Below are 27,045 nucleotides of genomic sequence, written 5' to 3'. Positions count from 1 at the left end.
CCTTTGTTGCTATGAGAAGGCAGTTTAAAGACTCATGCTCTTTCAAAAAAATATCATCATTAACACTATTTAATAAAGCATTTTGTAAAGAAAGAGGTGTTGTATTTTTAGAAACAGATGTTAATAATTTAACTTTTTATAATATTTCTCATGCAAATAGATATTCTTTAAAAATACTGGTCAAATTAGACCATAGATATTTAGATACTCATTCTTTGTAGATATGATTGTGAACATGATAAAGTTCAGTTTTGATATATGCAATGTCTTCTGTAAGTAGGTAAAATTAAAATATTCATCCCAAGCATGTAGTTTTGACAAGTTTGACGATTTTCATCACATGTTAAATTCCATTCCTAATTACCAGGTTTTGAGGTAATATCATTAGAGAAAATGTGTATGTAAATGCATACAGAGCCACAGGAAACAACTGAATTATTCTGTTCAGAATCTTTCAGTGCTCACTAAAACTAATGACAAATGATTTGGGAAAAAATGGAACTCTGCCAAATTAAATATAAAATCTTTGAAGCCTATCTCATTCTTTCCAAATCTGCTGAGTACTTAGAATGAAGTTCAAAACTAAGAAGGACTTTTTAATGTTTTTCAGGATACATTATCATGTTCCTCATGGCCAGCATCCCCAGGACTTAGGTGGGAGAAAAGGTGGTGTGATCTTCGATTAATTCCACTTCTTCATTCACGATTTTCCCAGTACCTTCCAGGATCAGATTTGTGCAGGTAAAGAAGTTCTGAAGGTTGAAACTTGACTTTCTGGTTGACAGATGCATGCCCCTAGGGAGTTGCCTTGTTGGAGAAATTGCATTATTAGTTCCATGGCAGTTGAGACAGAGACATGAAATATAGGAACTTTCATAAAGGTCTTTCTAGGTCCACCTTGGCTCATATTCTCCTCTGACATCAACTGTGACCATCAGCTGTGGGGAGATGATGGGTGATCTTTCTACTTGCATCTACTGCTCAGCATCTTTTGCAGTTTGAGATGAAACATATGTCATCATATGTAATAGCTCCTAATGCTCCTGTCCTCAAAAGTCTCTTTCTAGGTTGCTTGTTCTTATGTCTTAGATTTTTGCAATGCATTATGGCATTGAGCTCTGCAATGTGATTATATTTTTAAAATGTGTTTCCTTCCATTTGTGTTAAATATGTCATCTGGTACATACATTGGGTGAACTAATTTTGTTTGAGAGCAGCAAGGGCTGCCTGCCCCGTGGGGAAGATAAGCCAAGAGAAACAGTAGCAGTGAGGCTGGACAAGGCTTTGTCCATGCAAAGATCCTATCCCACTGCTCCCCATGAAGGATCAGAGAAGGCTTAAGGACAATCTTCAGAGGAGTCTCATGGTCAGGTGGGGCTCAATTTAGGCTGGGAAGTCAGCCTAGAAGTCCAAATCAATGGGTTAAATGTCCAGGCACAGGTGTAGTTGCAACCCTACTCAGGTGAGGACCATGAGGAAGAGTCTGAGCTGATAAGCATCTCCCAGTTCTTGCACTTCTTTGCTTTATGCTTAGAGCTACAGTAGGGACTTGTTATTCTGTTTCCGTATAGCTAAGGTTATTTTTTCCCATGTTTTACTTGACATGTGTTAACATTTAATTTCATTGCCAATTTGTCACAATCACTGGGATAGCTGTCCAAAGCTCATAGTCAGGTTTAACTTTATTGCATCATTGTGATGGATTGACCATGGCTGGATGCCAAGTGTCAGCCAAGCTTCTCTATCACTCCCATCCTCAACAAGACAGAGGGGAAGAAAATAAGATGGAAATAAGCTGATGAGTCAAGATAAAGGCAGTTTAACAGAGCAAAAACAAAGGCCACATATGGAAGCAAAAACCCAAAATATTTGTTCTCTACTTCCCATCAGCAGGTGATGTTCAGTCACTTCCTGGGAAGTAGGGCTTTGGTACATGTAGTAGTTGTTCTGGAAGCCAAGTGTCATAATTAATTAATGCCCTCCCTCCCTTCCTTTCTCCTAGTTCTCATTGCTGAGCAGATGGCATATGGTATAGAATATCCCTTTGATCAGTTTGGGTCAGCTGTCCTGGCTGTTTCCCCTCTCAAGATTTTGTTTCCCCAGCCTGTTCATGAGGAGAGAATGTTGGAGCAACAGCCCTGATGCTGTGACAACAGTCCTTACTGGTAGCCAAAACGTTGTGTAATTAACATCTTTCTAGCTACCGATACAAAGCAAAACACTATGAGGGCTGCTGTGGGGAAAATAAAATTCATCTCAGAAAAACCCAATACAGACCTAGAACTTGACATTATTTAATTTAATATTATCCTAATGAATCAGAAGAAACTAGGAGAGAAGACAAAAATATTCTGCAATGATTACTGTTTGTACAGCAATGAAATAGAAATGAAAGTAGCTACAAATTCCAACAAGGCAAGTAAATAAGATCATGCTTGTTAAAAGTTTTAAGCATCTAGAACTTTTATGGATTCATTTATCATCTGTATATATAAGAATGAAGTTCTCATACTGAAATACTTCTGTGAGCAAGACATTATCTCTAGGAAAGCTGTGTACGGGTACAGAGCAGGTTGCTCCACAATTTCTTCTTCTAATCAATCCCCTAAGAGTTGATTTATGAATCCCCCAGAAACCAGGGGAAGAGAAGTCATCTTCAGTCTGTCAGGGATTTTTGTGGCTTTAATTTTATTGTTTCTTAGTGGTACTCAGTTAACAATTGAAAGTTGCACAAAAGCTGTCCACTGCCTTGGTTGGTTCGTAGGACTGTTGTTTCTTGGAATTACGCTGCCTTGGTTTGCCAGCCATTTCTCCTATTCACAGAGCTGAAATTAACGCAGGTTAGGCAGTAGTTGTTGTAGATTATTGTGGAGCTAAAGCCAGCCTGCAGCTTTTGACCGGTAATAGTAGGATCATATTTACTTGGCTGTATGAACCTCGGTCTTTTGTGGAGAAATGGCTGGCCCAGGGAAGCAAGGTGTAAACCAAAGGCTACAAAGGTTTCTTGGCTCAACTGAACTGGAGTAGGATGAAGTCAACAGAGAGGCAGGAGGTGTTTTACTAAATTCTGTGAAAGCCTTCAGCCCCATATTTAACAATGAAGCATAAAGCACACAAAATCATAACAGTCAAATCTGAGATCTATTCTACTGTATACTTCAGATAAGGTATTGAATTGAATAAAACTAGTCACATAGAAAATTAGCACATAAGCAACTGTTAATAGGTCTAGGGTTTAAAATTCAGTCTTCTGCATCAATAAAAACAAGCTTAAAAATCATATTATAGAACTTGTACATAACAAAGGAAGTGTCTTAGGTAGTAATGATATTCTGAAAATTTGAATTTCTAGAAAATGAAAGTATATTCATATGAAACAAAATACCTGAACTCGTACTCAAACCTTAAAAAATTACTCCGATATTTTTTTCCCTGTGTCTTTCTATTCTGTCTAACATGAAGAAGTAAGTCTTAAAAAAACCGATAATGAAGGATCCATATGAGAGAGGAAGTGGGGGTTTTTTTGAAGCATAGAACCAACATTTTATGTTGCTAGCAAGACACTTTATAAGGCTATTCTAAATTACTGCAAACGTTTTTAAATGTTACTCTTGAAGCATAGGACCAACATTTTATGTTGCTAGCAAGACACTTTATAAGGCTATTTTAAATTACTGCAAACATTTTTAAATGTTACTCGCTCTCAGAATTTGTTATGAGACAAAGGTACTTTGTACTTAGGTACTTTTCCAAGAGACTGCTAGAAACAGCAACATAAAAGAAAGGATATTAAAAATTATATAAGGAAGCAACATTAAATGAAGGCTAGTTCATAATATTTTCTGTAGTTAGTATTTACAAGGCTGTTTTCATGATGTAAAGCAAAAAGCTTTTTATATTTCAGAGTTTGATATGGAAATATATTGTTCTCACATACAATATTAAACCTCCTAATAATTTTCTAGCTTTTCCAGTGGAATGGTTGAGACACATAAATTTTGGAGGGTATTCATACAGAATTCTAGAAGGCATTCAGGTTAATCTTGCAAAGCTTATTAATTTCAAATATAGCTTTTGTATTCCAGAAGGCCCAGAATCTGAAATGTGTAGTTGAATAAGTGTTTATCCATTATAAATTTTCTTTTGGTGTATATTATAAAGTGATCAATCTACTATTTATTCCTTTTAGTACAAAACATCTATTTAATACATTATGTTTTCAAGTTTGCATAGTATTATGGAATTGAAGTGGTAGACATTCAAGAAAATACTGTTACAAAAATCTAAGATTATCTACATATTCACAAGTAACTTATTAGGTAACCGTGTATCCTACTATTGATATTTAGGTAATTTGGTATTGATACTTGGGTAATAACATTATGGATGAATGATTTTGTGCTTGCACAGTGTAGATTCCTAGGCACAGTAGGAAAAATCTGATGCCCCAAATGCACCAGATTCACTGTGTTTGTAGTATAAGGGAAATTTGTGCAGGAGGATTGAATCTGGAATATATTGGGGTTTTTGTACTTGTGTTAATGTTACGCATTAATAGATCTCTTGGATCTCTGACCTGATTTATGACAGACCATGTAGAAACAAGGCAAGTCCTGAAATTAGTGCTGTTTTTCTTAAAATCAACAATTTTGACACCATGTTATGGTCTTCATGTAAGGATTTAGAAATTTATTCTGGAAAATTTTGCTATTTATATTTAGACACATCTAAAATAAAGAATAAATAAATGCCAGCAACATTACCTGAATATTCTTTTATCTTCCTCAAAATTTCCTCTAAACCTTATCAGAATTATTGTGAAAATGATTCTCTGAAAGAAGTCTGTCTTGATTGGTATTTTTGTGAATTTAAAGAAAAATCACTAACCCAGGGAAAAAAAAACAACTAAACTGCTGGTTTTATATTAACCACAGAGCCCTGAAAGATAGTGTTAATATAAGCCTCATTGTCCTGCCAAAGCTGGTTCTCATGGTAGAACAGTCAAAGCAAAGGCATGGTTCTAGTTCATTTTCATTGCTTCTCCTGACTGAAGAAACAGTCTGTTCTCAACATGGATGAAGTGAAGATAGGTATTAACGTTACATTCTAGGCAACTAGAATAAAATTTTAAGAGGTAACAGACCCCAAACTAACAGCTTTTCAAAACTGCTATCTGTCTTCCAATGCCAGAAACTGTCATTGGTTGACACTCAGTTTTACCCTGAAGAAAACAGGTACTTTGCTTGAGCCATTCTCAAAGAATCTGAATGATGTACTTAAAGTATGAATTGATCATTAGCAGTTGAGTTTGTAGCAGAATGTCAGCAGTGGAACTTGGTATTCTCTGTATGTACAGTAATCTCTTCCTCTGGGATATGGATTATTATTGAGGTTTTTCAGTTTTGAAGACAGAGACCTGTGAGCCTTACAAGAACTTTTAGCAAATAAGGCTATTTACTGAAGAAATTCAGTCTATTACTGCTTTAGCATCTAAAAGCTTTTCTCTTGTTCTATAATTGTTCAGCGCCTGCAAGTGGAAAATCAGTCTATAATGTATTATAGATTTTTGTGTATGTGCCCAGAATGGTGCTGGAGGTAGAGACAGAGGTAGGAGTGTATTTTGGTAATGATTCTATATTCAGAAATGCAATTGGAAAAATTATTAATGCAACCTGATAAATTTTGATTTCTCCAAGTTTTCAATAAGTAGTTTAGAAGAGAAAGAAAATTTTGTAAACTTGAGCAGCCAACAAGGGGCCTCCAGACAGTAATCCAACTCTGTTTAGACACTGTATTATAAAAATAAAACAAAGGTGTTGAGAAAAAGATATTGGTATTCACTGTATTTCCCTAATTATTGCCTATGATTTCCAATGCACTTTCCTTCTCTGTAGCCTGCTGTATTAAAGTATTAAGTCTTAAACATGCATCAGCTCTTTCACTTGTTCACCTTCTGAGGTTGTACAGCCTGATGGTCAAGGTTCTGTGGAGCTGCTCTATGGAATTTTTTTATAGCTTTATGGAAGCTTAATATTGTCTGAGTTGGCCTTTTAGAATGATTTTTTTAATATATGAGGTATTTATAAAACAGGAACACCAGCATTTTATTAGTGTTCACTGGCTGACCTTCATTGTAGTTGAAAGAAAAACATTTCTACAAGTATTGTTAAGATGATATGCTAGAAAAGATAAAATTTCCTTCTGACCTGATCTGTTATGATATGTCTATAGGCAAAATGCATTCCAAGTAATTGCTGTGGATGGGGTTTGCAGTGGAATAATTCAGTGTCTCTCTGCTGAAGACTGTATTGACTGGCTACAAGCAATAGCAAGTAACATTTCCAACCTCACAAAGCACAATGTAAGTATGGATCCAAATAAGCCAGAAGGTTTCCCAATCATATTTGATTATAACTGTCATAAAAGCCTAATGGGTTCACACACAGAATTATCTGCATATAAACAATGCTTGAGGCTGTCTGAGAGAAGTCAACTCAAGTTTGTCGTCAAATCAGACTCTGTGAGAAATCATTGAATGGGAAAATATCCTTCCCTACGGTCATACAGTTCACTTCATTGCTATCAGAGTTATTCACTTAGCAATAGCAATTAGGATTAGAAGCAAAGACCAGACACACAGGAGGAAGCCAGGTGTGATGCAGGAACACATAAAATACAAAAATACTATACTTTCTTCATAGAACATCTTTACAGAAACTGGTATAACCAGATCTGAATTAGATTTTAGGTCTGTCTAGGTGTTGTTTATCGTGGTGGGAAAGGCAAGGTGCTTCTGTGGTGTAGATACAGGTGTTCATTATGAGCAGTCATTGAATACATCTCTGCTTCATGCACTGCACTCTCAGGATCTGAGCTTGCGGGATAGATACCAGTTTTTATTAAAGCAGGAATAAATATGATGTAAAAGTTCTTCCAAATACTAAGTTCAATTGAGAGGTCTTCTGGACCTGCCTGGGATGTATTTACATTTTAAAATGAACATGTAGTTCTCCCTATATAGAAATCCGTATGATACCCTCCCTAGTTTTCCTCAAAAACAGAGAACACATGGGGAACTCCATTAATTTGAACTGAGTTATAACAAGGAAGCCCTTGAGGATTTAATTTATATTTCCTTAAATCTGCTTTAGCTTCCCAAATCTGTCTCTGAATTTGCTTTTGTTTCAAATATAGGGAACACATTGAAGGAAGTTGTATTTTTTTGAGATTTATAATCAAAATGCAAAACTGTGTTCCATCTGGCAGCAATATGTAAAAGTCATTGTATTATAAAAACATGACAGACATGAATTCATCTGCCATCTGCAAGCTTCCATGCAGCACCAGCGAACTTTATGGCTATTTATTCATCCTTAAAATGCTGTTGCTATGTAGAACCTTTCTTATCTCCCTAGGCATCCTGACAATTGAGGCTTCTGTTTTTTTTTGTATTCCCATCTTTACTTCAGTCTACTAATGGCTCTTGCTACTTAAATCAGTGGATTTGTTTGCTTGTAACAATAAACAGAGGCACCTAAATTTTACAGGTATTTTGAAACACTTCAGGTCTGATGAGACTATAATTATGGTTACTTAGCATAACTTGAATTTTTGGTAATGCAATGTTATTACATGAATTTTTTTTTTGAGTACAGTTTATAATTCTACCCTAGTTTCCATAAAATACTGAAAGAATTTATCTAATGTTTTATAAGAGGTAAATAGCCTAAATTATGCAGCTGTTACACCAGTCTTTGTACTTACTGTATCTCAAAGACATCCTGTAAAGTTGCCATGAGAGTTAGGGCTTATGGTAATTCTCCACGAGTCCATTTTTAGAATTGTCCTATTTGTTCATAGCTCTTATGAATTTATGGAAAGAAATGACAGTCTCCTTCCTGTAATGTACTTTTCTTTTAAATTGTCAGTTGCCAGAAAGAATTAGTTATTTGACAGCATACGTGGTAAGTGAATATAAGAAAACTTAGGAACACAGAGGGGGGGAAAATCCCAAATGGTTGAACAGAAGAATGATTAGATGTGATTAGAGATCCCTGTATTTTCTTTCTTTACAAGATGGTTATTGACATGCACATACTGTTGATGTTAACATTTTTCCTATCTGAGAAAGGCATTTACTTACATTCATTCACCCTTACTGTGTCATCCAGTGCCAAAGGAACAAAGAAAATCAAGGAATTTCTTTAATTCTTTGGATAATTTGACAAATTTTTAGTTTCAATTAACTTCTCATTCCTATCTAGAGATTATAGAAAATAATTTGTTTCATTTAAATACCATACAGCTCTTAGAAATATTTACTTACATGATGTTTCTCATATCGATCTACCTTTTGAAAAAGAAGGAAACAGAAAGAATCAAAAGGACTATAACAGTTAGATGGTTTGTGAGAGCATTTCTTTTACCCTTGTATCAAATTTGGGCTCTGTGGATTTTGTTGGGATTTCTTTTGCCTAACTTTAGAGAAAATCCAGAATGAATCTTATTATTTACTGTTGACATCCATTCTATAATTAAATCAATTCCCTCAGGACATGTCAGTCTTTCCTTTGACTGGTAGAGGACCCTAGGGTGGTGGGTTCATACTTGATACCTAAGGAGATAGATATATATCCCGATTCCTGTCACTGGTGTCTTGTCCTGTCATGTGCCGACTGAGGTAGTTGACTTTATTTCAGATTCTCTGTAACAGACAACCTCAGGTATGCACTCTCTTTCTTCCTCTTCAGGAGATTAGCACAAGTATCCTCCAGCGTCTTAAGGATACTGAGTGATAATGCTAATTTTAATTTCTTTAGGTCCCAAGGAGCGCGCTTCCATATGTGATGAAATACATTGAAATTACACAACATGATTTGTCTTCTATACTGGTATGCAACCAAAATGCATACTATATAAATGCACTGTATATCACACTGTATCACAAATATCACACTGTAATTGATGAGGTGATGAATCTTTAAGGATCATTCATTTTTCAAGATGGATTCTTCTCCAACTTGAGTCACTTGTATTGCATCTGTGTTAAAAATTCACCAGTTGTATCAGTAGCCTCAAAACCCAGAAGGGTTATACTAAATCTGAAGTTTTGTCTAATCAATCCCGATACTGAAGTTCATGTGCTCAAATCTGAATATGCTAAACTGAACCCGGGCTTGTGAACTCTAATTCCTCTATGAAATGATGAGGTTCTACGTCTTCTTGTTGCCAAGTTGCGTGGCTGGCCAAAGTCACTTAGAAAACAAGCTGCTGCTTCTTTTCTTGCTAATGCTCCAAGTAGGAATTTCCAATTCAATTGTTCAATTCAGCTATGAACTATTGGCCTTTCCATGAGCTATTAAGTTGTATTAACTTCAGTGGTAATTTATACTGATTTCTAGTCTTTAACATCTCTTTTGTTAAATAATTTTAGGATGACAGTATCCAACTGGTCATATGGTTTTTAAAGAAAGTACACTCCGGAAGAGTCTAAGAAAATACTCCAAAATCATGTGTATTATGTATAATCATCTATAAAGAATGAACAGTTGCCAATACATCCCTAATTCATGTGCTGTCATTGTCAGGAGGCTTAAAGGCAAATCTTTTAATGGCTCTACTACAGTGAAAGTCAGACATTTTGAGTCTTTTTAACAAAACAAAAACAAAAACAAAAAAAAAAACCAAAAACAAATTAAAAATACATTTGAGTTAGAAATTTCTAGGATATAGCTTGATAGAATCTTTGTGAATTTATCCTCACAACTCAGTATTTTTCACTTGCCCACTGCTTTCTCTCATTGGCAGATTTTTCTATAGAGAGGGCAATAATATTTCTTTTCCCTTTCTTCTTCCATAATTTCTGTGAAAGACACTGCAACGTTTACGTATTTAGGCTTTCTACCTTGAAGCCAGCACTTGACAGCAAAGAAACAACATGAACTTTATCAGAGAAATGACAGGCAGCTGAGGTAGTTTCGAAGCAGGAGGTGGCAAAAAAATTTAAGATTATCTTGAGAATGTCCACAAGATCTTACAAGATCTAGTTCACAGTAACTTCACTTTATCCGATTATGTTGCATTTTTCTGGGTAAAATAACGCATTTGGGAAATTAATGAGGCACACATAGTTGATGATAGAAGCAGAGCAATAGCATGAAAGCTAGGATTAAGAGGTCTACAAACTGAGTATTGGCCCAATGGGTGTATTTTCCAAAAAGCCTTTGTTTTGAACAAATATTAAAAAGTTCAACTGAATTTTTTTGGTATGCTCAAAAAGTAGTGCCTAGTGAAAGAAACTGCTACTAAGAGAGAGAAAAAAAAAATTGTTTCACTTCCACTAGAAAAAAATAAAATGGTAATACCTTACATTTATAATGCTGAAGTTTGGGTACAGGGATTCTTTAAGTCACTAGGTAGAAGAGGAGACAGAGAGTAAAAAACAGGAGGAAAAAACCAATTAGACTATAAATAATAATACCAATAATACCAGTAAACCAATAATACAATCTGTTCCATCCATGTAGAAAGAATAAAATATCACAGGACTATATTCAGTGTTAGCAAGTTATTGAAAGAAATTAGTAGAAGTTGTTTCATTTTTTCTGGTGGATGTTACCACCAGTAGGAACATACTGTGGAATGTTATATTACATGAACAGATCAATATCAATCACATGAAGTAAATAGTTCTCATATTTTAGTTTTTTAGTTACAATACAATGGCAAACAGTCAGAATGCTCTAATGTTAGTAATTTTTGAATTTTCAGGGATTGTATGCTCTTAAATGTCATATGATCTGTGTATTAACAGCAATACTTATCTTTTTTTTGTTATTCAGCTATGTGTATTTGAAGCAAATCCAAAAATACCAACACTCATTGGTAACACTAGTTATATTCTGTAGTGGTGCAAAAATCAAATACTGTCAGTAATTTAGAAGTTGAAAGCATTATAAAATGAAGGCAAAACATGAGAGAATTATAGGCAGACTAGGCAGACTATAAAGTATTGCTAATAGAATATTTTTACATATGAGTCATCTTTCCCACAGCACAAACACTCAGATAAATTGGACACTATTGTAAATATACAGTCAACACTTTTCCAATCAGTATTAGCCATTCAGGTGGTCACAGTGTTCTGACACTTTGAGGTTTGTTCTGCATTCCATTCTCAGCCTTGCAAAGGAAAGATTATAAAAATATTCATTCCAGTACTGATACTGAGGTCTCGAAAAAGTTAAAAACCAGAACTTGATACATGTGTAACATACTGCTGCCATTTTTTATGATTCTCCTAAGACATGTAGATCTACATGAATAACTGTATTCAGTGCAGCATCAAAAATCATTCCTATTTTTCCTCTTTTTTTTTTTTTTTTTTTTTTTTTTTTTTTTTTTTTTAAATGAAGGCTGTTAGAAGCTACACAATTAAAAACACATTTGTTTCTTTGACACTTTTATCAAGTGTTACATACGGCCTTGTCTGATATTTACTCATGTAAAGGAAATTATTTTTGGCAATTTGAGGTGTGTCTTATTTTACAAACTTTTTATTTGTACCTTGTTTAGAGAATTGTGGATAATTTTACACCCTCTTAAATGTGCTGAATTAGCTGAAAAGAGATTTAAGTCTCACAAAACTATATTGCTGTTTCTCCAGTGTGTTTCATCTGAATTTCTATAATATACCTGAGTCTAAAAGACAATGAGGCAAGTAGGAATATGGTGCAAGAAAAGAAATTTTGAGAAATATTTCTTCAAGAATATTTATTCCAGAATTATCTGTGAAATTTGTAACAAGAAACTTCTCTCTTCATAGTTGGAGTATTTGTTATGACACATTCAGATTATGGTGACAGCTCTCATCATAAAGACATGCAGCCTTGCAGTATTGCTTTGGAATATACTGGAATATATGGTGTAGACTTCAAGTACTCATGATAGGTTTTCAAAAAAAATTAAATTTTCTTTCTGTGCTTCTTCAAAATGTTACATCTATTCATGCTATTTTTAATATTTTTTTTTGGTTTGCTGTATACAAGTACACAACTTTTGCAGTGGTCAGTAATATCTGATAAAAAATATTAACATCTGTATTAGTACTGTATAGAACTCCAAAATACAATTTAAGAGAAGCAATGTCCCTAGAGACAATACAATCAAAAGCCCTTCTATTTAAATTTACCTGTTTAGTATAATTCTTAAAAAAAAAAAAAAAAAGCAACATTCTGGCAGAGAGAATATTTTTGGAGTTTTATATATGATGCTCTCACTCAGTAAAGAATCCCTGCACTTTGATTCATACACTTTTTTATGGAGTCAAATTAAATGTTAGCCTTGTGCTAGTATTTAAATTAGAGAAAAACATCAATATTCAATATGTTCTTTATTCTCTGCAGATTTATAAGAAGCTCTGAGACTCTTTCTCTTCCCTCATTCTATTATTATTGAATGTTTAGGTTAATATAATAGAAACTATGACCTGTTTAGTTACAAGACACTTTGGAGAAATGTCACACTTGCTCTCGATATTCCACCCTGGTGGAAGGTAACAAGAAGCCTGTTATTTAGGGGAAAAATCCCCAAAACAAGCAACACCTCTTGATTGATTTTTAGTTGCAAAAAATGATGACAAGAATAAAGGAAATAGGAGTCTAACTGGGAATACAGGCAAGCCATTTGGGGGTTTGCAAAGAGGTAACACATGGAAGAAGAAAGGACTCATTATAAGTTGCCCTTTCATGCCAAAATGCCAAGCTGCCCTTTCAGCAGCAGCTGGAGACTTCCAGCTACTGTAACCTAGTTTTTGTTGTGCAGTAAAATGTTCAATATTCCACAATTGGTTTATTTTCAGTGAGAATGTGATAAAAGTGCTGTTGAATCACAAACTGCAGTTGATAAAATAGCAACTGGGAGGTGGGAGGCCAGACAATAATAACCTTTTTTTGTATTCCTTCCCTTTGCTATCTTAAAACCCACAACAAGCACAAATATAATTATTCATTTTTAAAGCAATGTTATCTTGTTTTGGCATCCATTTCCTCTTACTCACTTTTAAAATATATTTTTAAAAGGTCGGTACATCAGAAGTTTTGCCATTCTTCCATGATCAGAGAATTAAAAGATAAAAAGAATGAAAAGAAATTTAAATTAACTCAAGAAAGCGCTAAAACACCTCAGGATATACATTATTAGTAGCCTAATGTGTTGAAAGCACTTTCTCCATTATGGTGGTCTTGCTTCATAAAGTGCCATGGAGAGCAAGGGCATTCAAGTAGTGCACAGCTTATATTTGTCTGTGGAACAGAGTGGAGTCAGAGGAAGAGGCAGAGGTGTGGGGTAGAAGAGAGGGGTTCCAGCCATTCCAGTACAGGTTTAAGAGGTTAGAGCAAATAAGCCCAGGCAAAACAGCAAATGATCACTAAGCTGAAGAGAATGAGCCCCAAATATTTGGGACTTGCCATTTCTCCGCTAACAAAAGGTATTACGAAACTGTGTGACAAGTTCTTTATCTCCTAAAAATACCTGGGGTAGTTAAGTGGCAAACACGTGCGGGGGAAATCTGAAATGTCTGAAATTATAGTTGTGTTGATCACCTATGTGGGCACCAACATGATTGCAAAGTGTTTTGTTGGTTTTTCTCACCATTTTCTTTATTTCAGAGAATGAAGTAATTACATCCAAAACTTGTTTCAGACTGTCATTCAGGTAATGAAGTTGGGCTTGAAAAACTGAGAATGAAGCACCTTCTTCCATTCTCATTTCCCAGTGCATGGTACTCCCTGACTTACTGCACTGAAAAACTATTAATTTCCTTTGAGAATTCTACTTTTTTGAACAGTTTATAATGAGTGTATGAAGGGTTCTGCTTTTTTCCTTTTTTTTTCTAATTGCTTACAATTTTTTTTTTTTTTTTTTTTTTTTTTTTTTTTTTTTTTTTTTTTTTTTTTTTTTTTTTTTTTTTTTTTTTTAATTGCAGGGTCTAAAAAGGTGTTTGCCTAATGATGCCAATCAGGAACTGTAGTACAGTGAATAAAAGGATTTTTTTTTTTTTTTTTTACTACATTTGTGAAATCGCTTGATACAGCTTTCGCCTAAATCTATTAAAAAATGTATGAAACAACTTTTTTTACTCCATCTCTTTCTGAAATAAAGCCTGCAATCCTTTACTATATGAAATAACATAAGAAGCTATTAATCACTTATATTTGATCAATATTAAAATGAATTTACATCTTTATATTTGATGCATGTAATCTTGTAATCCTTATTCCTCAATTTTGCTTTTTTTTATGAGCCAATTACCAATTACATTTGGGTAGTTTGTCAAGAGAGCACTTTATGTGCTAAAGAGTATATAACAGGTTCCTAAATTCTACTTTTATATGAGACCTCCTGTGATAGGAAAGGCAGTCACTAATTTTTAGACACACAGAATGAAAAAATCATAAAATACTGCTGGAAAGGAAGCAACCAGGCAGTTAAAGAATGCCTGTCCATCTCATCTGTAACTACTTAATGGTTTGATGTCATAAAATACAACATAAAATGCAACTGGGAGATAATTTGATTTGTGTTAATTCTTACACTTTTAGCTGTATTAGCAGAAAGGTGATGTAAGGTCAATGCAGATACACAGTTTAGCTTATCAACATGAAATTTTGATTTTATTCATAAGGCTACTTCCTAAAAGTCAGAAGGCAAACCTTATTTATATTTCTAATTATTGATAGATATTCTACTTCTCTTCCAGTGATGCATTGAAATCCCACCAACAGTAAAAGTGTTCTTTTCGCCCACTGTTCCGATTATACACTAACCACCCAAATAATAGATCACATTGTTCAGAGGTAGATTTAAATATGTACAACAAATCTCTGTAGATGTGATATATTTGCAGGTTTCATTAGTTTCCTGTTTGTACAGATGACAAATCTTAATTAAAAAATAGAGTAAAATAGTATATGTCCAAATTCCAAAAACGTTTATACGTCTGTTGGTGAACAAACACACAAGTTTATGGCTGCTTACTCCAGGGAAAATTCTGTCACCTGCCTAGGAGAAAATATTGTTTTCACTGTGTCTATTTCCTAAAGCAATTTTGTAAAGTTATAAAAAGGATGAAAAACTTCCTGCAGTGTGTCAACATACTGGCGTTTCTCACATAATTCAGTCAATTTAACATTGTTAAAAGAATTTCAACAGTTCTTCTGTGGTATCCGATTGCCAAGAAGCTGGACTTCTCTTTTTACAACTACTTTCTACTTTAGCTGAACTAAGTAATGTGACAGAAATGGTAGCTGTTTGTCCCTAAAAAGCAACATCCTCTCCACCAGATCTCCCAATATAATAGAGGGATATTAAAAATGTCTTTAAGACTTGAAGGAAGTGAACTCATCCTCCTGGGCTGTTACTTCTATCCCATTAACTGTATAAAGACTGCAGATATCTCCAGAGGGTAATTCCATCTCCTTTAATTAAACATTTACCTTTCCCACATCTAACAGGAAATGGCAAGAGGATGCTTTGGCACAATAGCCTAAGGTTGGTAGAGTCATCCTGACACGGGAGACAGGAGCTCTCCATGCTACTCAGGCTGCAGCCTGATGCCATCTGCCTCACTGCTGGCCAGAGGATCTTTGGGGACAGCACAGAGCTGAGGCTGTGCTTTTCCTTCCAGAGGCTCTTCTCTGTGTTATCCATAGAGGCACATGTAAAATTCTTGCCAATGCTGTTGACAGGCAGCAGGAGTACTGCGTAAGTGCAGCAGATAAATACTTATCTCCTGCAGCCTGAGTACTGCATCTCCCATATCCTGGGTGGGTACTCTGCTATTACTTACCTTGACCAAATTGGACATTTCACTACCTATACTACAGGGTAGATTTTGTTTTTGCAGGTTTTTAACCCGGCTTAGTTCTGTGATTTTATAAACAGTGCAGTCCCACAAATACCTGTTTTAGCACAACTGAAAGGTTGGGTTCCAAACTGTGGATATACAAGCAGGATGAGCAAAGTCCACATAAATTTCTGCAGCCAAGTTTTCCATGAAAGTGAAAGATCAGCAAAAATAGATCTCATGTAGATGTCTTTAACTTGGCAGCTGGGGATTTTCTGTATTTGTGAATGCTATGCTCAGATAAGCCTTCTTTACCCTTTCCCTTCTTCTGTCTTCCTTTGCAATTCTCATTAGTTTTAAAAAACTAATGAGAATGTCTCTCAGGTTTTGAGAAGAAATTAAAATCCATGCTTCTTGAGATTCTCTCACCTCATAGGAAGAGTTCTGCACCATTTTGGAGTGCTGAGACTTCTTAACTTGTGGCATAATTTGTGTGAAAAACATAGCTTCATGGAAGCTAGATTGATCCAAACTGTTTTGGTCTGCATGAGCAATGGACTCATTCATTGCTGAATAAAGGGTGTAAAAAAAATGTTTGTTGCTTTTCTTTTCCTCTTTGCTTTCCCATTCATTGTGGCTGCTGTTTTCCCTTCCTAGGTGCAGATGTACCTGGAGAAAATTATAGCCTTTTTATGGTATTATTATTGCATATGGAAGATACAAGTTATACTGGGTATTTCTAAATATATATTTGTTTAATATTTCTGCACTTGAGTAACAGCCTACAGCAGCTGTGTAGATTTAGAACTCCTAGCATCCATTTCTCTGCTTTACTATTTTGTTCAGAAAGGAAAAAAAAAAAGTTTCTTTTCTCATATATGAATTATGAAGAAGATAAACTGAGAGTTCCCATTCATGGAGGAGGAGGGAGGTAATCAAAACATTGTGGGAGAAAAATGATTGAATAACCTAAACTCTCTCTAGAAGATAAAAAAGGTAAAAACGTCTCTCTAGAAGGTAAAAAAAACACCATAAAATTTAATCCTCAAAACCTTTAATAAGGTGCATTTTATTGGTAGAATTGTGAATATAATTTTAATAAGCACAATTCACAGAGAAAGATACTACCAGAGACAAAATGACCTGACATTCAAATACCTGTTCTACTGTTTCAGATCACATTTCATGTATTAATATTATTAGTCACTTCTATTAAGTGTTCTGAGGTATTGAAATGAGTTCTCATGATACCTGCAAAGAAAGTCATGAAGTTTTTACTACAAGAGGAGTCATGGAAATGCAACTGCAAATATTAAACAGATCATCAATTAAAAAAAAAAAATCAAATATGAAGGGCTTTTGCTTTATATTTATAAATTAAGTACAAGTGACCAATGACTACATCAGTACTTGGGCTTTCGCCTGGACATATTTTTATGCGATGAAGTGAATATATTCACAGGAAGTGAATATATTATTTTTACCAATTATTTTGTTCTATGCCAGGAAAAAACCCACGGTTGGCTTCTCAAGCTTATATTTTAATAGTATGTGCATTCCATTTGAATGTTTTTCTCATTTTGTAACTGTAGCAATATTAATTTTAAAGGGTTTTCTTTTTTACATCATAAATAGAGTGTTTTCGCAAGAAGAAATATGTCCTTAGGCTGACATAACCCCTACAGAGTTGTGGAGCTAACATTCTTTTCCAGTTACTCTTTAAATAATTGATAAATCACTGTGTGTATGCATGTTTGTTATCAAAATTATTTCCTTTTGTATCAGATTAACATAAATGGATCTTAATATTGCTATATAAACATAAACTATATCTTAAAATATTATAGCAAGCCAAATCTTAAGAGGCTGTTGACAAGCTGTTTTAAACAGATTATTTTTAAAGTTATGTGCTTAACGAGGTAGTCAGTGTACCTCTCCAGACTATTTAGCAATGCATTTCTGCATCTTAATTAAGCTAACTACTCTTGCTGCAGCAGTATGGCTATTAGCTCATTCATTTACCAAACAGTAACCATAAACAGCATTTTCATCTCAAAAATATAATAAGCAGAAGTCAGGAAAACAGAGTATGCCATTTGGAAAAAAAAAAAAAAGAGTAGTCCCTGTTGTTCAAATAGCAGCTAAAACACTAGAACATCCAGGCTTGCAGATGGCTCTACCAGTAAATGAAATTTCCATTTATATAGCAAGATAGATTGTATGTCAAACCTAGCTTAAAGCAATTTTAGCTATCTGACCTCTGTTTAGTCTTCTGATCCAAACCCCACTTCCCTTTACCTTTGCAAGTCCATGGACCAAACCAAAATAAATTACATCTTATTTGTTTTATTCTTAATTTTTTTAAAACCTTAAGAACAGACTAATGGGAAGTTCCTAGTTACTCTCGGTTATAATATCACTTGGTCTTATGTCACTGGGGTGACTTAGGACGCAGTTTGTATCTTGACCGGGTCATAAGCAAATAATAAAGAAACCAACTTGCCTCCTTCCTGGTCTGTGTAGCCTCACTGGCCATTTTGGGTTTATGTTGTCACACTACAACTCTGAGGCATGCTTTTTTTCCCCTTTAGATTTGAATAGACAACCTTTTAGCTGCAGAAATGTTATCTTTTCATCTTAAACCCCCCCTTTTATTTTTTTGGCATGTTGGCATCTTCCCAAGCACTAGAAGATTAGAAAAGTTCATATTAAAAAAGGGATTCTTTTTAACAGTGCCAATCTTTTTATCAGTCTTTCATCAGGTTCTTAGTACATCTTTGTATTTTTTGTCTGTCTCTGTGTTTACTCCTGTTATTTCATTAGTATTTCCTGTTGACCACAAGGGAATCTACCAATACAGTGTTTCCAGTGCTAAATAACTTCTTTTATATTTTCACATATGAATACTTTTATAATCAAAACTCATTCAATTGCCAGATTTTTTGTAAGATGCATCTACTAGTCCACTGGAAAGAAAAGAAAGAGTCATGGCTAAATGATTAACTCTTTAGTATCCCAAAACAGAGGAAATGAGTAGCACAGTAGAATTTGTAACTAAGAGTGGGCTTGGGAAGTATCCCTTGTCTACGCAGAACCAGAGACATTACGGGACAAGATGAGATCTCCTCAGCTGGCAAGCAGTAAGAGTGCAAATAGTTTTGACATATACCATTAATAACAGAGAGGAGAAGAAAAGGGTTGGTTGACTCAGTTTTGAAAAGAAAATTATTTGCAGACAGTGACAAGAAAGGATAGGCATTGAATGCTCTTTTTGATTAGAATTTACTCAAAAGGTCAGTAGTAAATAGATGATTGCCACCATTGATGCATGTGACACAATCTTGAATAAAGTCAGATCATCTTAGAAACCAGAGAGGGTATTAGGTATACATTAGTGAGAAGCATTTTGTATACATGCATTTCAAATACATCCTCATTACATTACTTACAACCTACAAGAGACTGAGCTTCTATTCTAAATCCATTTACTAACTACAGGAAATTTCTAGATAAAATAAATAGCAGTAAAGTAGAAGTCATAAATTTTGTGTGGCACAGAACAATCAATGCATATGGTTTCAGAGTAGAAACTCTCTTCATATAGATTTATTTCATTACTGTTTCTTTTTCAGTTGTGACCAGCTTGAAACCAAACCTTTGCAAATTTTAATGTGTGTTAACATCCACTTAATCACTGCTGAGAAGAGTTAGTACTCATAATGAAAGAGTTATTCTGTATATGATAGAATTGCTGCCTTCATACGTCTTTGGGATTCTCTTCTTGGACGTTGAGCTTATGCTCTCACAGCAGTCTATGCTTTATGAATAGGCATGATATTATTCAGATATTTAGTTGCTTTGTTCAGTTCCAATTTCTTAAAATAGCACACCATTTTTATATATATTACTATTTTAAGTGCTTTTATAATAATGTTGTTTATGTAGTTAATTTTCTAATTGTGGCAATATATAATAATGTAACCACATACAATTTTACTTATTACATAGCATCTGTTTTTGTTACAGCTTGATATATATATTTCACTTGTAAATTATAGCTTTTATGTTCTACTTATGCCATTGTCTTCATCATTATACCTTTGTTGAATAATTTGTTTCTTGATTTTCCTTTTAACTGCTGGAGTAATTTTTTCAGCTAATGTGTGTGGGTGCCTTTTTCTTTCAGGAAAGATAATGTCCATAATAGACAACTAGAACTTCACTAAAGTAGTGAGAGAAGATGTTGTGGGGAAAAAAAAAAAAAAAGAATATTTTTTAATTTATTCCAGTAATTTAGGTGTCATAAGGATGATCCTTCCTCCGATATCACTTTTAATGTTGAAACTTAGAGAAATGTATACATCTTGGTATCTTGAAAATGTGGGATACTCTTACTTGTATTTATTAGCTTATTAAATGATAGAATCTTGGAATATCAGATTGGAAGGGGACTTCAAGGATCATCTGATCCAGTCTTGGCAAAGGCACAGTCTAGACGGGATGCCCAGAGCCCTATTCAGGTGAATCTTAAAAGTATCCAAAGCTGGGGAATCCCCTGCTTCCGTGGGGAGGTTATTCCAATGACTGTTCTCATTGTCAAAAATTTTCCTCATGTTTAATCAGAATCTCCATGGGAGTATCTTGTACTCATTACCCCTGTGTTTTCCCTGTGACTCCTTGTAAAAAGGGAGTCTCCATCATCATTGTAGTCACCTTGTAAATACTGGAACATGATAACAAGGTCTCCCCTAACCCCTCTATTTTAATGGCTGAGCAATCCCAGTTCTTTTAGCCTTTCCTTATACGGCAGACTTCCCAGTCCTTTGATTGTCTTTGTGGCCCTTCTATGGACCCTCTCTAAATCATGTTTGAACTGCAAGAAATACTGATAGAACAAAAATCTATACTTTTGACTAAACAATCTCCTTTACTGCTTAAATGCAATTAGACAGGGAGTTGCTGTTCTGAAATCTGTCCAAAAATGCACGCTAAAGAAAAACTAATCTATAAATTTGCTTGTAACATCCTCAGTGCCTGTCTTAGCTATTGTTAATGCCAATAAATTGGAAGTTTATGAGAGGCTGGAGAAAATCCCGTTGATTTTAACTAGTATACCTCTTCCTATTTAAGGACTACAAGAGCATATCCAAAGCAAGAAAAAAATGCCATGTCACTAGTGTCAGTTTAACAATATTGTTAAAATTAAATGGTCCTTTAACACACTTATCAAAGAAGAAAAAAAAAAAAAAAGTCTGAGCTTGAAAATTAATTCATTTGTGCAAAAACACTTACCACACTCTTTTTTCTCCATTGACATCTTCTACCCCTTGGCCTACTTTTCATCCATGGTCCCACTGACACACAGCTCTTTACACTTGTAATCTACCGTATTGATCAGTATTTGAGCATTCCTTTTCAGAAATACTTGAGGATATTTGAGGACACTTGAGAAAACCCGTAATTACAGAGATTTTTGCATGATATTTTATAATGATTTCTTACTTATGAGGTGCAATTGGAGATCAATAGAGACAACTATATTCCTTGCAAGGAAATGTAATTCAAGACTTTTTAAGCTAATGACATAGCAGCTTGTTAAGCTTTCCTTTTTATGGCAATCTAGAAGCCCTACTGCAAAAGAGTTTCTCATTAAAAGTAATCTCAGGGTATAACTGAATACAGTGCTAGAGTGAGTCTGTGGTTAATCTGAATACAGAGTAGAGTGAAGCCTGTTCTGTATCAGGAGGAGGGGCAGGGTGTATTTTATAAAATATGAGGGCATGACTTAAATATACAAGCACTACAAAGTAATTTTGTAGTGTTTCAAGTGAAATTTAAAATGATCAGTTATACAGATGAATGGTGAGCTTCCAGCTGAAACAGGTACTGTGAAACTCAGGGGTTTATACCGTTCTTACAGTGACATATGAAATTTATTTTTCTTTTGTAATATAAAATTTAGCAATTGTGTTAATACCAAGTTTATTGTCATGTGAACCTAATTCTCAACAGCTATTTCATATTATGTCAAACAAGTAATGAAATAACAAGTGATTTTTTTAGCTTACAAGCAGTTTATCTGGTGCTGTCAGCCAAACTGTCTCATAAATATTGCTGTTATTCCTGAGAGCTTCAAGAGAATAGAATAGTTTAATTCTTTCAGACAGAAGAAGTGAAATGTGGCATAATACAACAAAGACAAGGTGTTTCTATGATTTTATTTTCAATCCACTCAAACTAAAGTAAATGAATGGGTTGATTATGGAGTGGTGGAATATATAATACCTGTAAAGACTACAGAAAACCTCTTTATCTTTGTTGCCTCAGGTAAAGGTATTTGTCTGTGCTACTGGTAACTGGCCAATTTAATGAATTTTGACAGCAGGAATGCATTTAGACTGGTATGCTGTGGTGTAAGTATTAAACGTATTTTAAAAATCACTGCCTACATTTCTATTAGGTTGGGTCAAGACGGTAAATAGTCTCATGTTATATATAATTGTATATGATGTGATGGTAGAAATGTCTTCATTTCTTCCGTTATTTTACAACCCCCTTTGTTGTGTTAAATGCTGAACTGTGAACTCTTCATGAGCAAGGTCAGTAGACTGCCTATAGACTGAGGGCAGAGTAACAAAATAGCTTTGGTTTCAGTCTTCAACAAACTGCTTTATTCTATTTCAGTCCAGTCAGAATGAAAAGACCAGGTTGGAAAGAGGGACCTAAAAGGAAATGAGCCATTTGACTCAGTAAAGAAGCGGCTCAAAAGCTGTGGATAGGACTTTTAGGGGGAAGGAATGCAAGGACTGTAATGAGCTTCAGCAAAAATATCATATGCAGAGCAAACCTCTGATGAAAATGTAAGTTGTGTTGTATTTTTCTTCCAATACTTGCTAACAGTTCAAGTGGAAACTTTAGGTGGGAACCAAAACTATAGATGTCTAAATCTGAATCTTAAACTGAATTTGTAGGAGTTACGGTTTGCATTCCCTTCCCAAAGAAGGCTAAGGAGGGAGGAAGATGCCTCAGCTGTTAACATAAGTGCTGATGAAATCTCTTAAGAAGTAGGTAGAGAAATTGCAAAGGAAAGCTGACAGAAAGAGTGAAATCTGTAATGGGGGTGTGGAGAAGGTGATTGGTAACAAGCCAGGAAGATCTACAATAGCACCTACTGTGAATGAGGAAAACCTAGCTAACAATAAATTTCAACTCACAGATTTTCTTCCTAAGGATATGATCCCTTCTCAGGCAGTGATGCATTAAAATGCTGCTCACAGGAGCTGAAGTTTCAAGCCTAATGACAGAGTGGATTAAAAATAAAATGGAAGCCTGGCAGGCTGGAAAAGCTGTGAGATCAAGGATCATTCTTCCCATGGGGAAAAAAATGTATTGGTTGGTCACAAGTGACTCACTCCAGTGTGTGATGAAAACTTTGGTCTAATGTCTGGACCTAATATTGTGGGAAGTCTTCTGTGTACCAGGAGCTTAAATCTGATAGATATTGCCAAAGCCTTATAGTCAAATGATAATTAGCTGGGACTGCTCATTCATGCAGGCATGACTGATTTCAGTGTCACTCTAAGCAGATAAAAAGTGACTTCAAGACCCTTGGAGGAAGGCTGAGCAGATCAGAGCTGTTGTAATGTGCTAGTCCATTCTCCTGGTCATTCAGGAAAAATGTGTGTCATTCAGTGCTCATCTGCAAAAGTAGCCTACCAAAGTAGGCTGTGACTTCTTTGACAATAGCATGAACTTGCAAGAAAATAGAGAGTGAAATGGAACTGGCTTTGCCTTAAGAAACTAATCATGTTTCAACTTCAGAAAAACTACACAAAGGGCGAGCAGTTTCTTCGTTTCTGTGATGGGTACATGAGAAGCAATGGGATTAAACTGCAAGCGGAAGGAGTCTGGCTCAAAATAAGAACTTCCAATGCTAAGTAAGGTGTATTTACTGATAGATTGACTTTTGAGGCACTAAGGGAGTCATCATAGTAGGACTGCACAAATGGGTTCGACAAACAGCTTTAATCGACTGAGTTACTTTTCAGCCATATGTTGCTGTTCTTTTGTATTATCATAGTTCATATCAGTGCTTGCAACTTGCATTCAGAAATACTAGGATAAGTTAAACTGTGGATACTATTAAAGTTTTTCCCCTGTTTTTTTTTGTAATTCTGTGAAAAATTCTGAAAGTGCATACTATATAGTGGATATTATATTGTCTAAATGTTAAGTTGTAATGAAATGGTAAGTGAAAAGTAAAACTTAAGTTGGACTTATCTATATTATTTAATTGCATTGAAAATGAAGAGGTAATGAAATCTGGTATTTTAAACCAGGAGAGACATATAGATCAATTTTCTGTAGTTTAATTTAACAGTTTAAGTCTGGTTTCTGGTAGAAAAATGACATGGTTTCCTTACTCTGCAGTAATGAGTAACACCAGCTTTTTTTACTCGTAGCGTGATTGATACTGCAGTAATCTTACTCCAGTGAGCAACTACTATTATTATATGATTTCATTATCTGAAGCAATGATTCTGGTGTCTCCTTCTGGGTCAGGTTTTTTTCATATCTTTTAAATTATTGTTCACAGTCCTTCTAATACACCTTCAGTAGAGAGACATATGTTTCTTACTTTCAGATGGGACCATAATAGTTTCTTCAGGCACTGGATTTAATTTGTTTTCAGTGTCTCTAATAGTATGCATGTTGCTGTTGGTATTTTATTTATGGAGATTCACTGCTATAAAACTGTGTTTGTAACACATGATGCCTCTTCTTTAAGGAGGCACAATAGTAATATTGTCATTAAGGTAACATCTAGTTTTAGGAATGGCTGTTAAATATTGCAGGATTAAGTGACGCCATTCATCTGTCAAGCAAAAAAAGCACAACATGTTTTAAAAAAGAAAATTTTAATTTGAGTAAAATTAATCACAGTCCTATTATTGGAACATCACAGATGTTTGAAGAGTAGATTTTGTGCTTTTGTCCCTAGAGCTCCCACTATACTTTCATGTAATATACACAGATCTGGTATTTCTTTCTGATATATTCATCCACTGCTTCTGTGCTTGTAGTGTTCAATGTATCACTGAATCCCTTTGCATGAGAATGGAAAGGTTTGATAATATGTAGGTTTGTGATCACACTTCAGATGGTCATTTGTGCTTTGGCAGTGCTTTTACATGTCCTAAATTAATAATAAATCTCAATATAAATATATTTTTCTTTCAAAAGTTCAACACTTCCCTTAGGATTTATTTGTATTCTTCTGCTTCTGTTTTTGAAGGCGCACTCCTGACTTTTACTAGCCATATTTTGTTGTCCCGAAAAGTATTTATCAAATACCTGGAACTGACCAAAATATGGAAACTCTCTCTGTGCTTATTTTGTACAGCTGGCTAATACAAAGGCAGTCAGTAGAATTTAAAAGGAAGCTTGTAGAGTTCTGCTTTCCAGATGAGATCTCAAGACTATCTCAGGCCTCTCTTCCTCTACTTTTATATTGGATTAAAATCAAACATTTTCGCTTCCATATGGAATAAGATGATCCATGAGAACTGTTACACTGTACCAGAATAAACTTCCATCTAGTCTTGTGTCTGGTGATAATGAAAAAAATAGTTCTATTTCCTTTTGTCTTTCCAGCCATCTGCTACTTTAGGACTTCTTCAGACAGCTGATTTGGGACTTCCTGAATAATGTCTACTGTGTCCTCATTGTCTACAAACTTTACAAATATTTGACCTCATTTTGGCTCCCAAGAGATATTTTGTAACATTGATTATATAAGCTGAAACATATCATCTTGTTTCTCACTTTTGTTCTCATCTAGGAACCATAGTGAGGATGACTCAGCCTGCAGGTATCTATAGGAACAGACTCAAAAGAAGAGGTCATCCTTTTGCTTATGCATTATTCAGTGTTGAATCAAGCCTCTCCTCTATGTAACTGTTCGTATATTCTGGAGTTTTTCCCTTTCTTCCTTCAAGGAAGTTGATGCTGAGTTCCTTCAGGCTGAGTGTGTTTTCAGTCCGGTGTGTCTAATCTTGGGAAAAATCCAACTAGGACATGAAAATGCTAGAAATTATGGAATCAATCCCAATCTTTTATCCTTTGAACCATTCAGCGGATAAAATGTGATCAACACAGAACAGAGAATGGTGCCATCACTGGCAGGTCAAGAAGCAGATGTGAATTTAATAATTCCTATGGTCCCATATTTTCTAGAACATACTGACTGATCATTTTGCACAACTTAGCTTATATGGATTTTTAGTGTGAGCTCTAAACTCTACTGCAGCTTGTAAAACCAGCACCAAGAATTGCTATATTCATTTTATAGGCAATTATACACATATTTTAATGCATTCACCAATATACCATGTATTTTGTGGGATCTGTTAATTTTTCTTTCAAATCTTCTCTGATTCTTTCAACGCACGTATACTCTTGGACAACAAAATTCCACAATCTTACCACAACTTACCTATCCCATTGAGTAAGCAAAAGCCTAGCAAGGACAGAAAGTAAGACTAGCCAACTAGTAATTTCAAGTGTTATGTACTCTCTCTCATTCATTAACATAAGATTATCACAGCATGACCTCATGGACTCAAAATTTTCTTCCAAATTTTAATGATCTGGCTTCCTGTTTGGAACCAGTTAACATCACAATGGCACAAACTGTATTGTCTTCGTCTCTATGCATGATGAAGAACTATGTAATGAATTTACATTCTTCTCAAGTTATGCTATTTTAATTGCTTGTTAATGAATGTGAGTCTGCAGTTGTATAATGCAAACAATTGATGGAGAAGGTTACAGAGTCTAAATTGTTTGGGGAAATCCATATAAATGGCTAGCATAAATTAAAATAATAAAAGGTTCTTTTTAAATGGGAAAATTACTGTGACCTGCAAAGTTATATGATATCTACAGACTGCAAGAAAATGAGAGATCATATCATATCCTATGTGAAAGTGTGGGAGTATCTTATTTACTGCCTGAGTCAGCAAAATGCTGAGCAGGCAGTGATGCCTGCTTGTTTCATACATTGCCCTTCAGTCTTGGCTGTTCCCCTAAGTACTCCAAGGGAATGGTCTCTGTCAGGATCCCTGTCCTAACAACTAATACCTACTCCGTTATTCTTTCTTGTAGAGGATCAGATTTATTACCTGAATCTTAATTTTCTA

The 27,045-nt window shown here is 34.9% G+C and overlaps 1 protein-coding gene across 5 annotated transcripts in view; it reads left to right on the top strand.

Moving 5' to 3' along the window:
* Positions 1–27,045, top strand: part of SNTG1 (syntrophin gamma 1) — a 327,370-nt gene that overhangs the window by 225,108 nt on the left and 75,217 nt on the right. For all 5 annotated transcript variants that reach the window (XM_040080452.2, XM_058422692.1, XM_058422687.1 and 2 more), the window contains 2 exons: positions 611–741; positions 6,232–6,361. In XM_040080452.2, the coding sequence (XP_039936386.1) occupies positions 611–741; positions 6,232–6,361 (261 nt within the window). The remainder of the gene's footprint in view (positions 1–610; positions 742–6,231; positions 6,362–27,045) is intronic.

This window comes from Hirundo rustica, chromosome 1 (genome assembly GCF_015227805.2).
Source record: "Hirundo rustica isolate bHirRus1 chromosome 1, bHirRus1.pri.v3, whole genome shotgun sequence".
In the NCBI taxonomy this organism is placed as follows: Eukaryota; Metazoa; Chordata; class Aves; order Passeriformes; family Hirundinidae; genus Hirundo; species Hirundo rustica.
The sequence above is the reverse complement of the archived record's forward strand: the minus strand, read 5'-3'. Positions and strand labels throughout refer to the sequence as shown.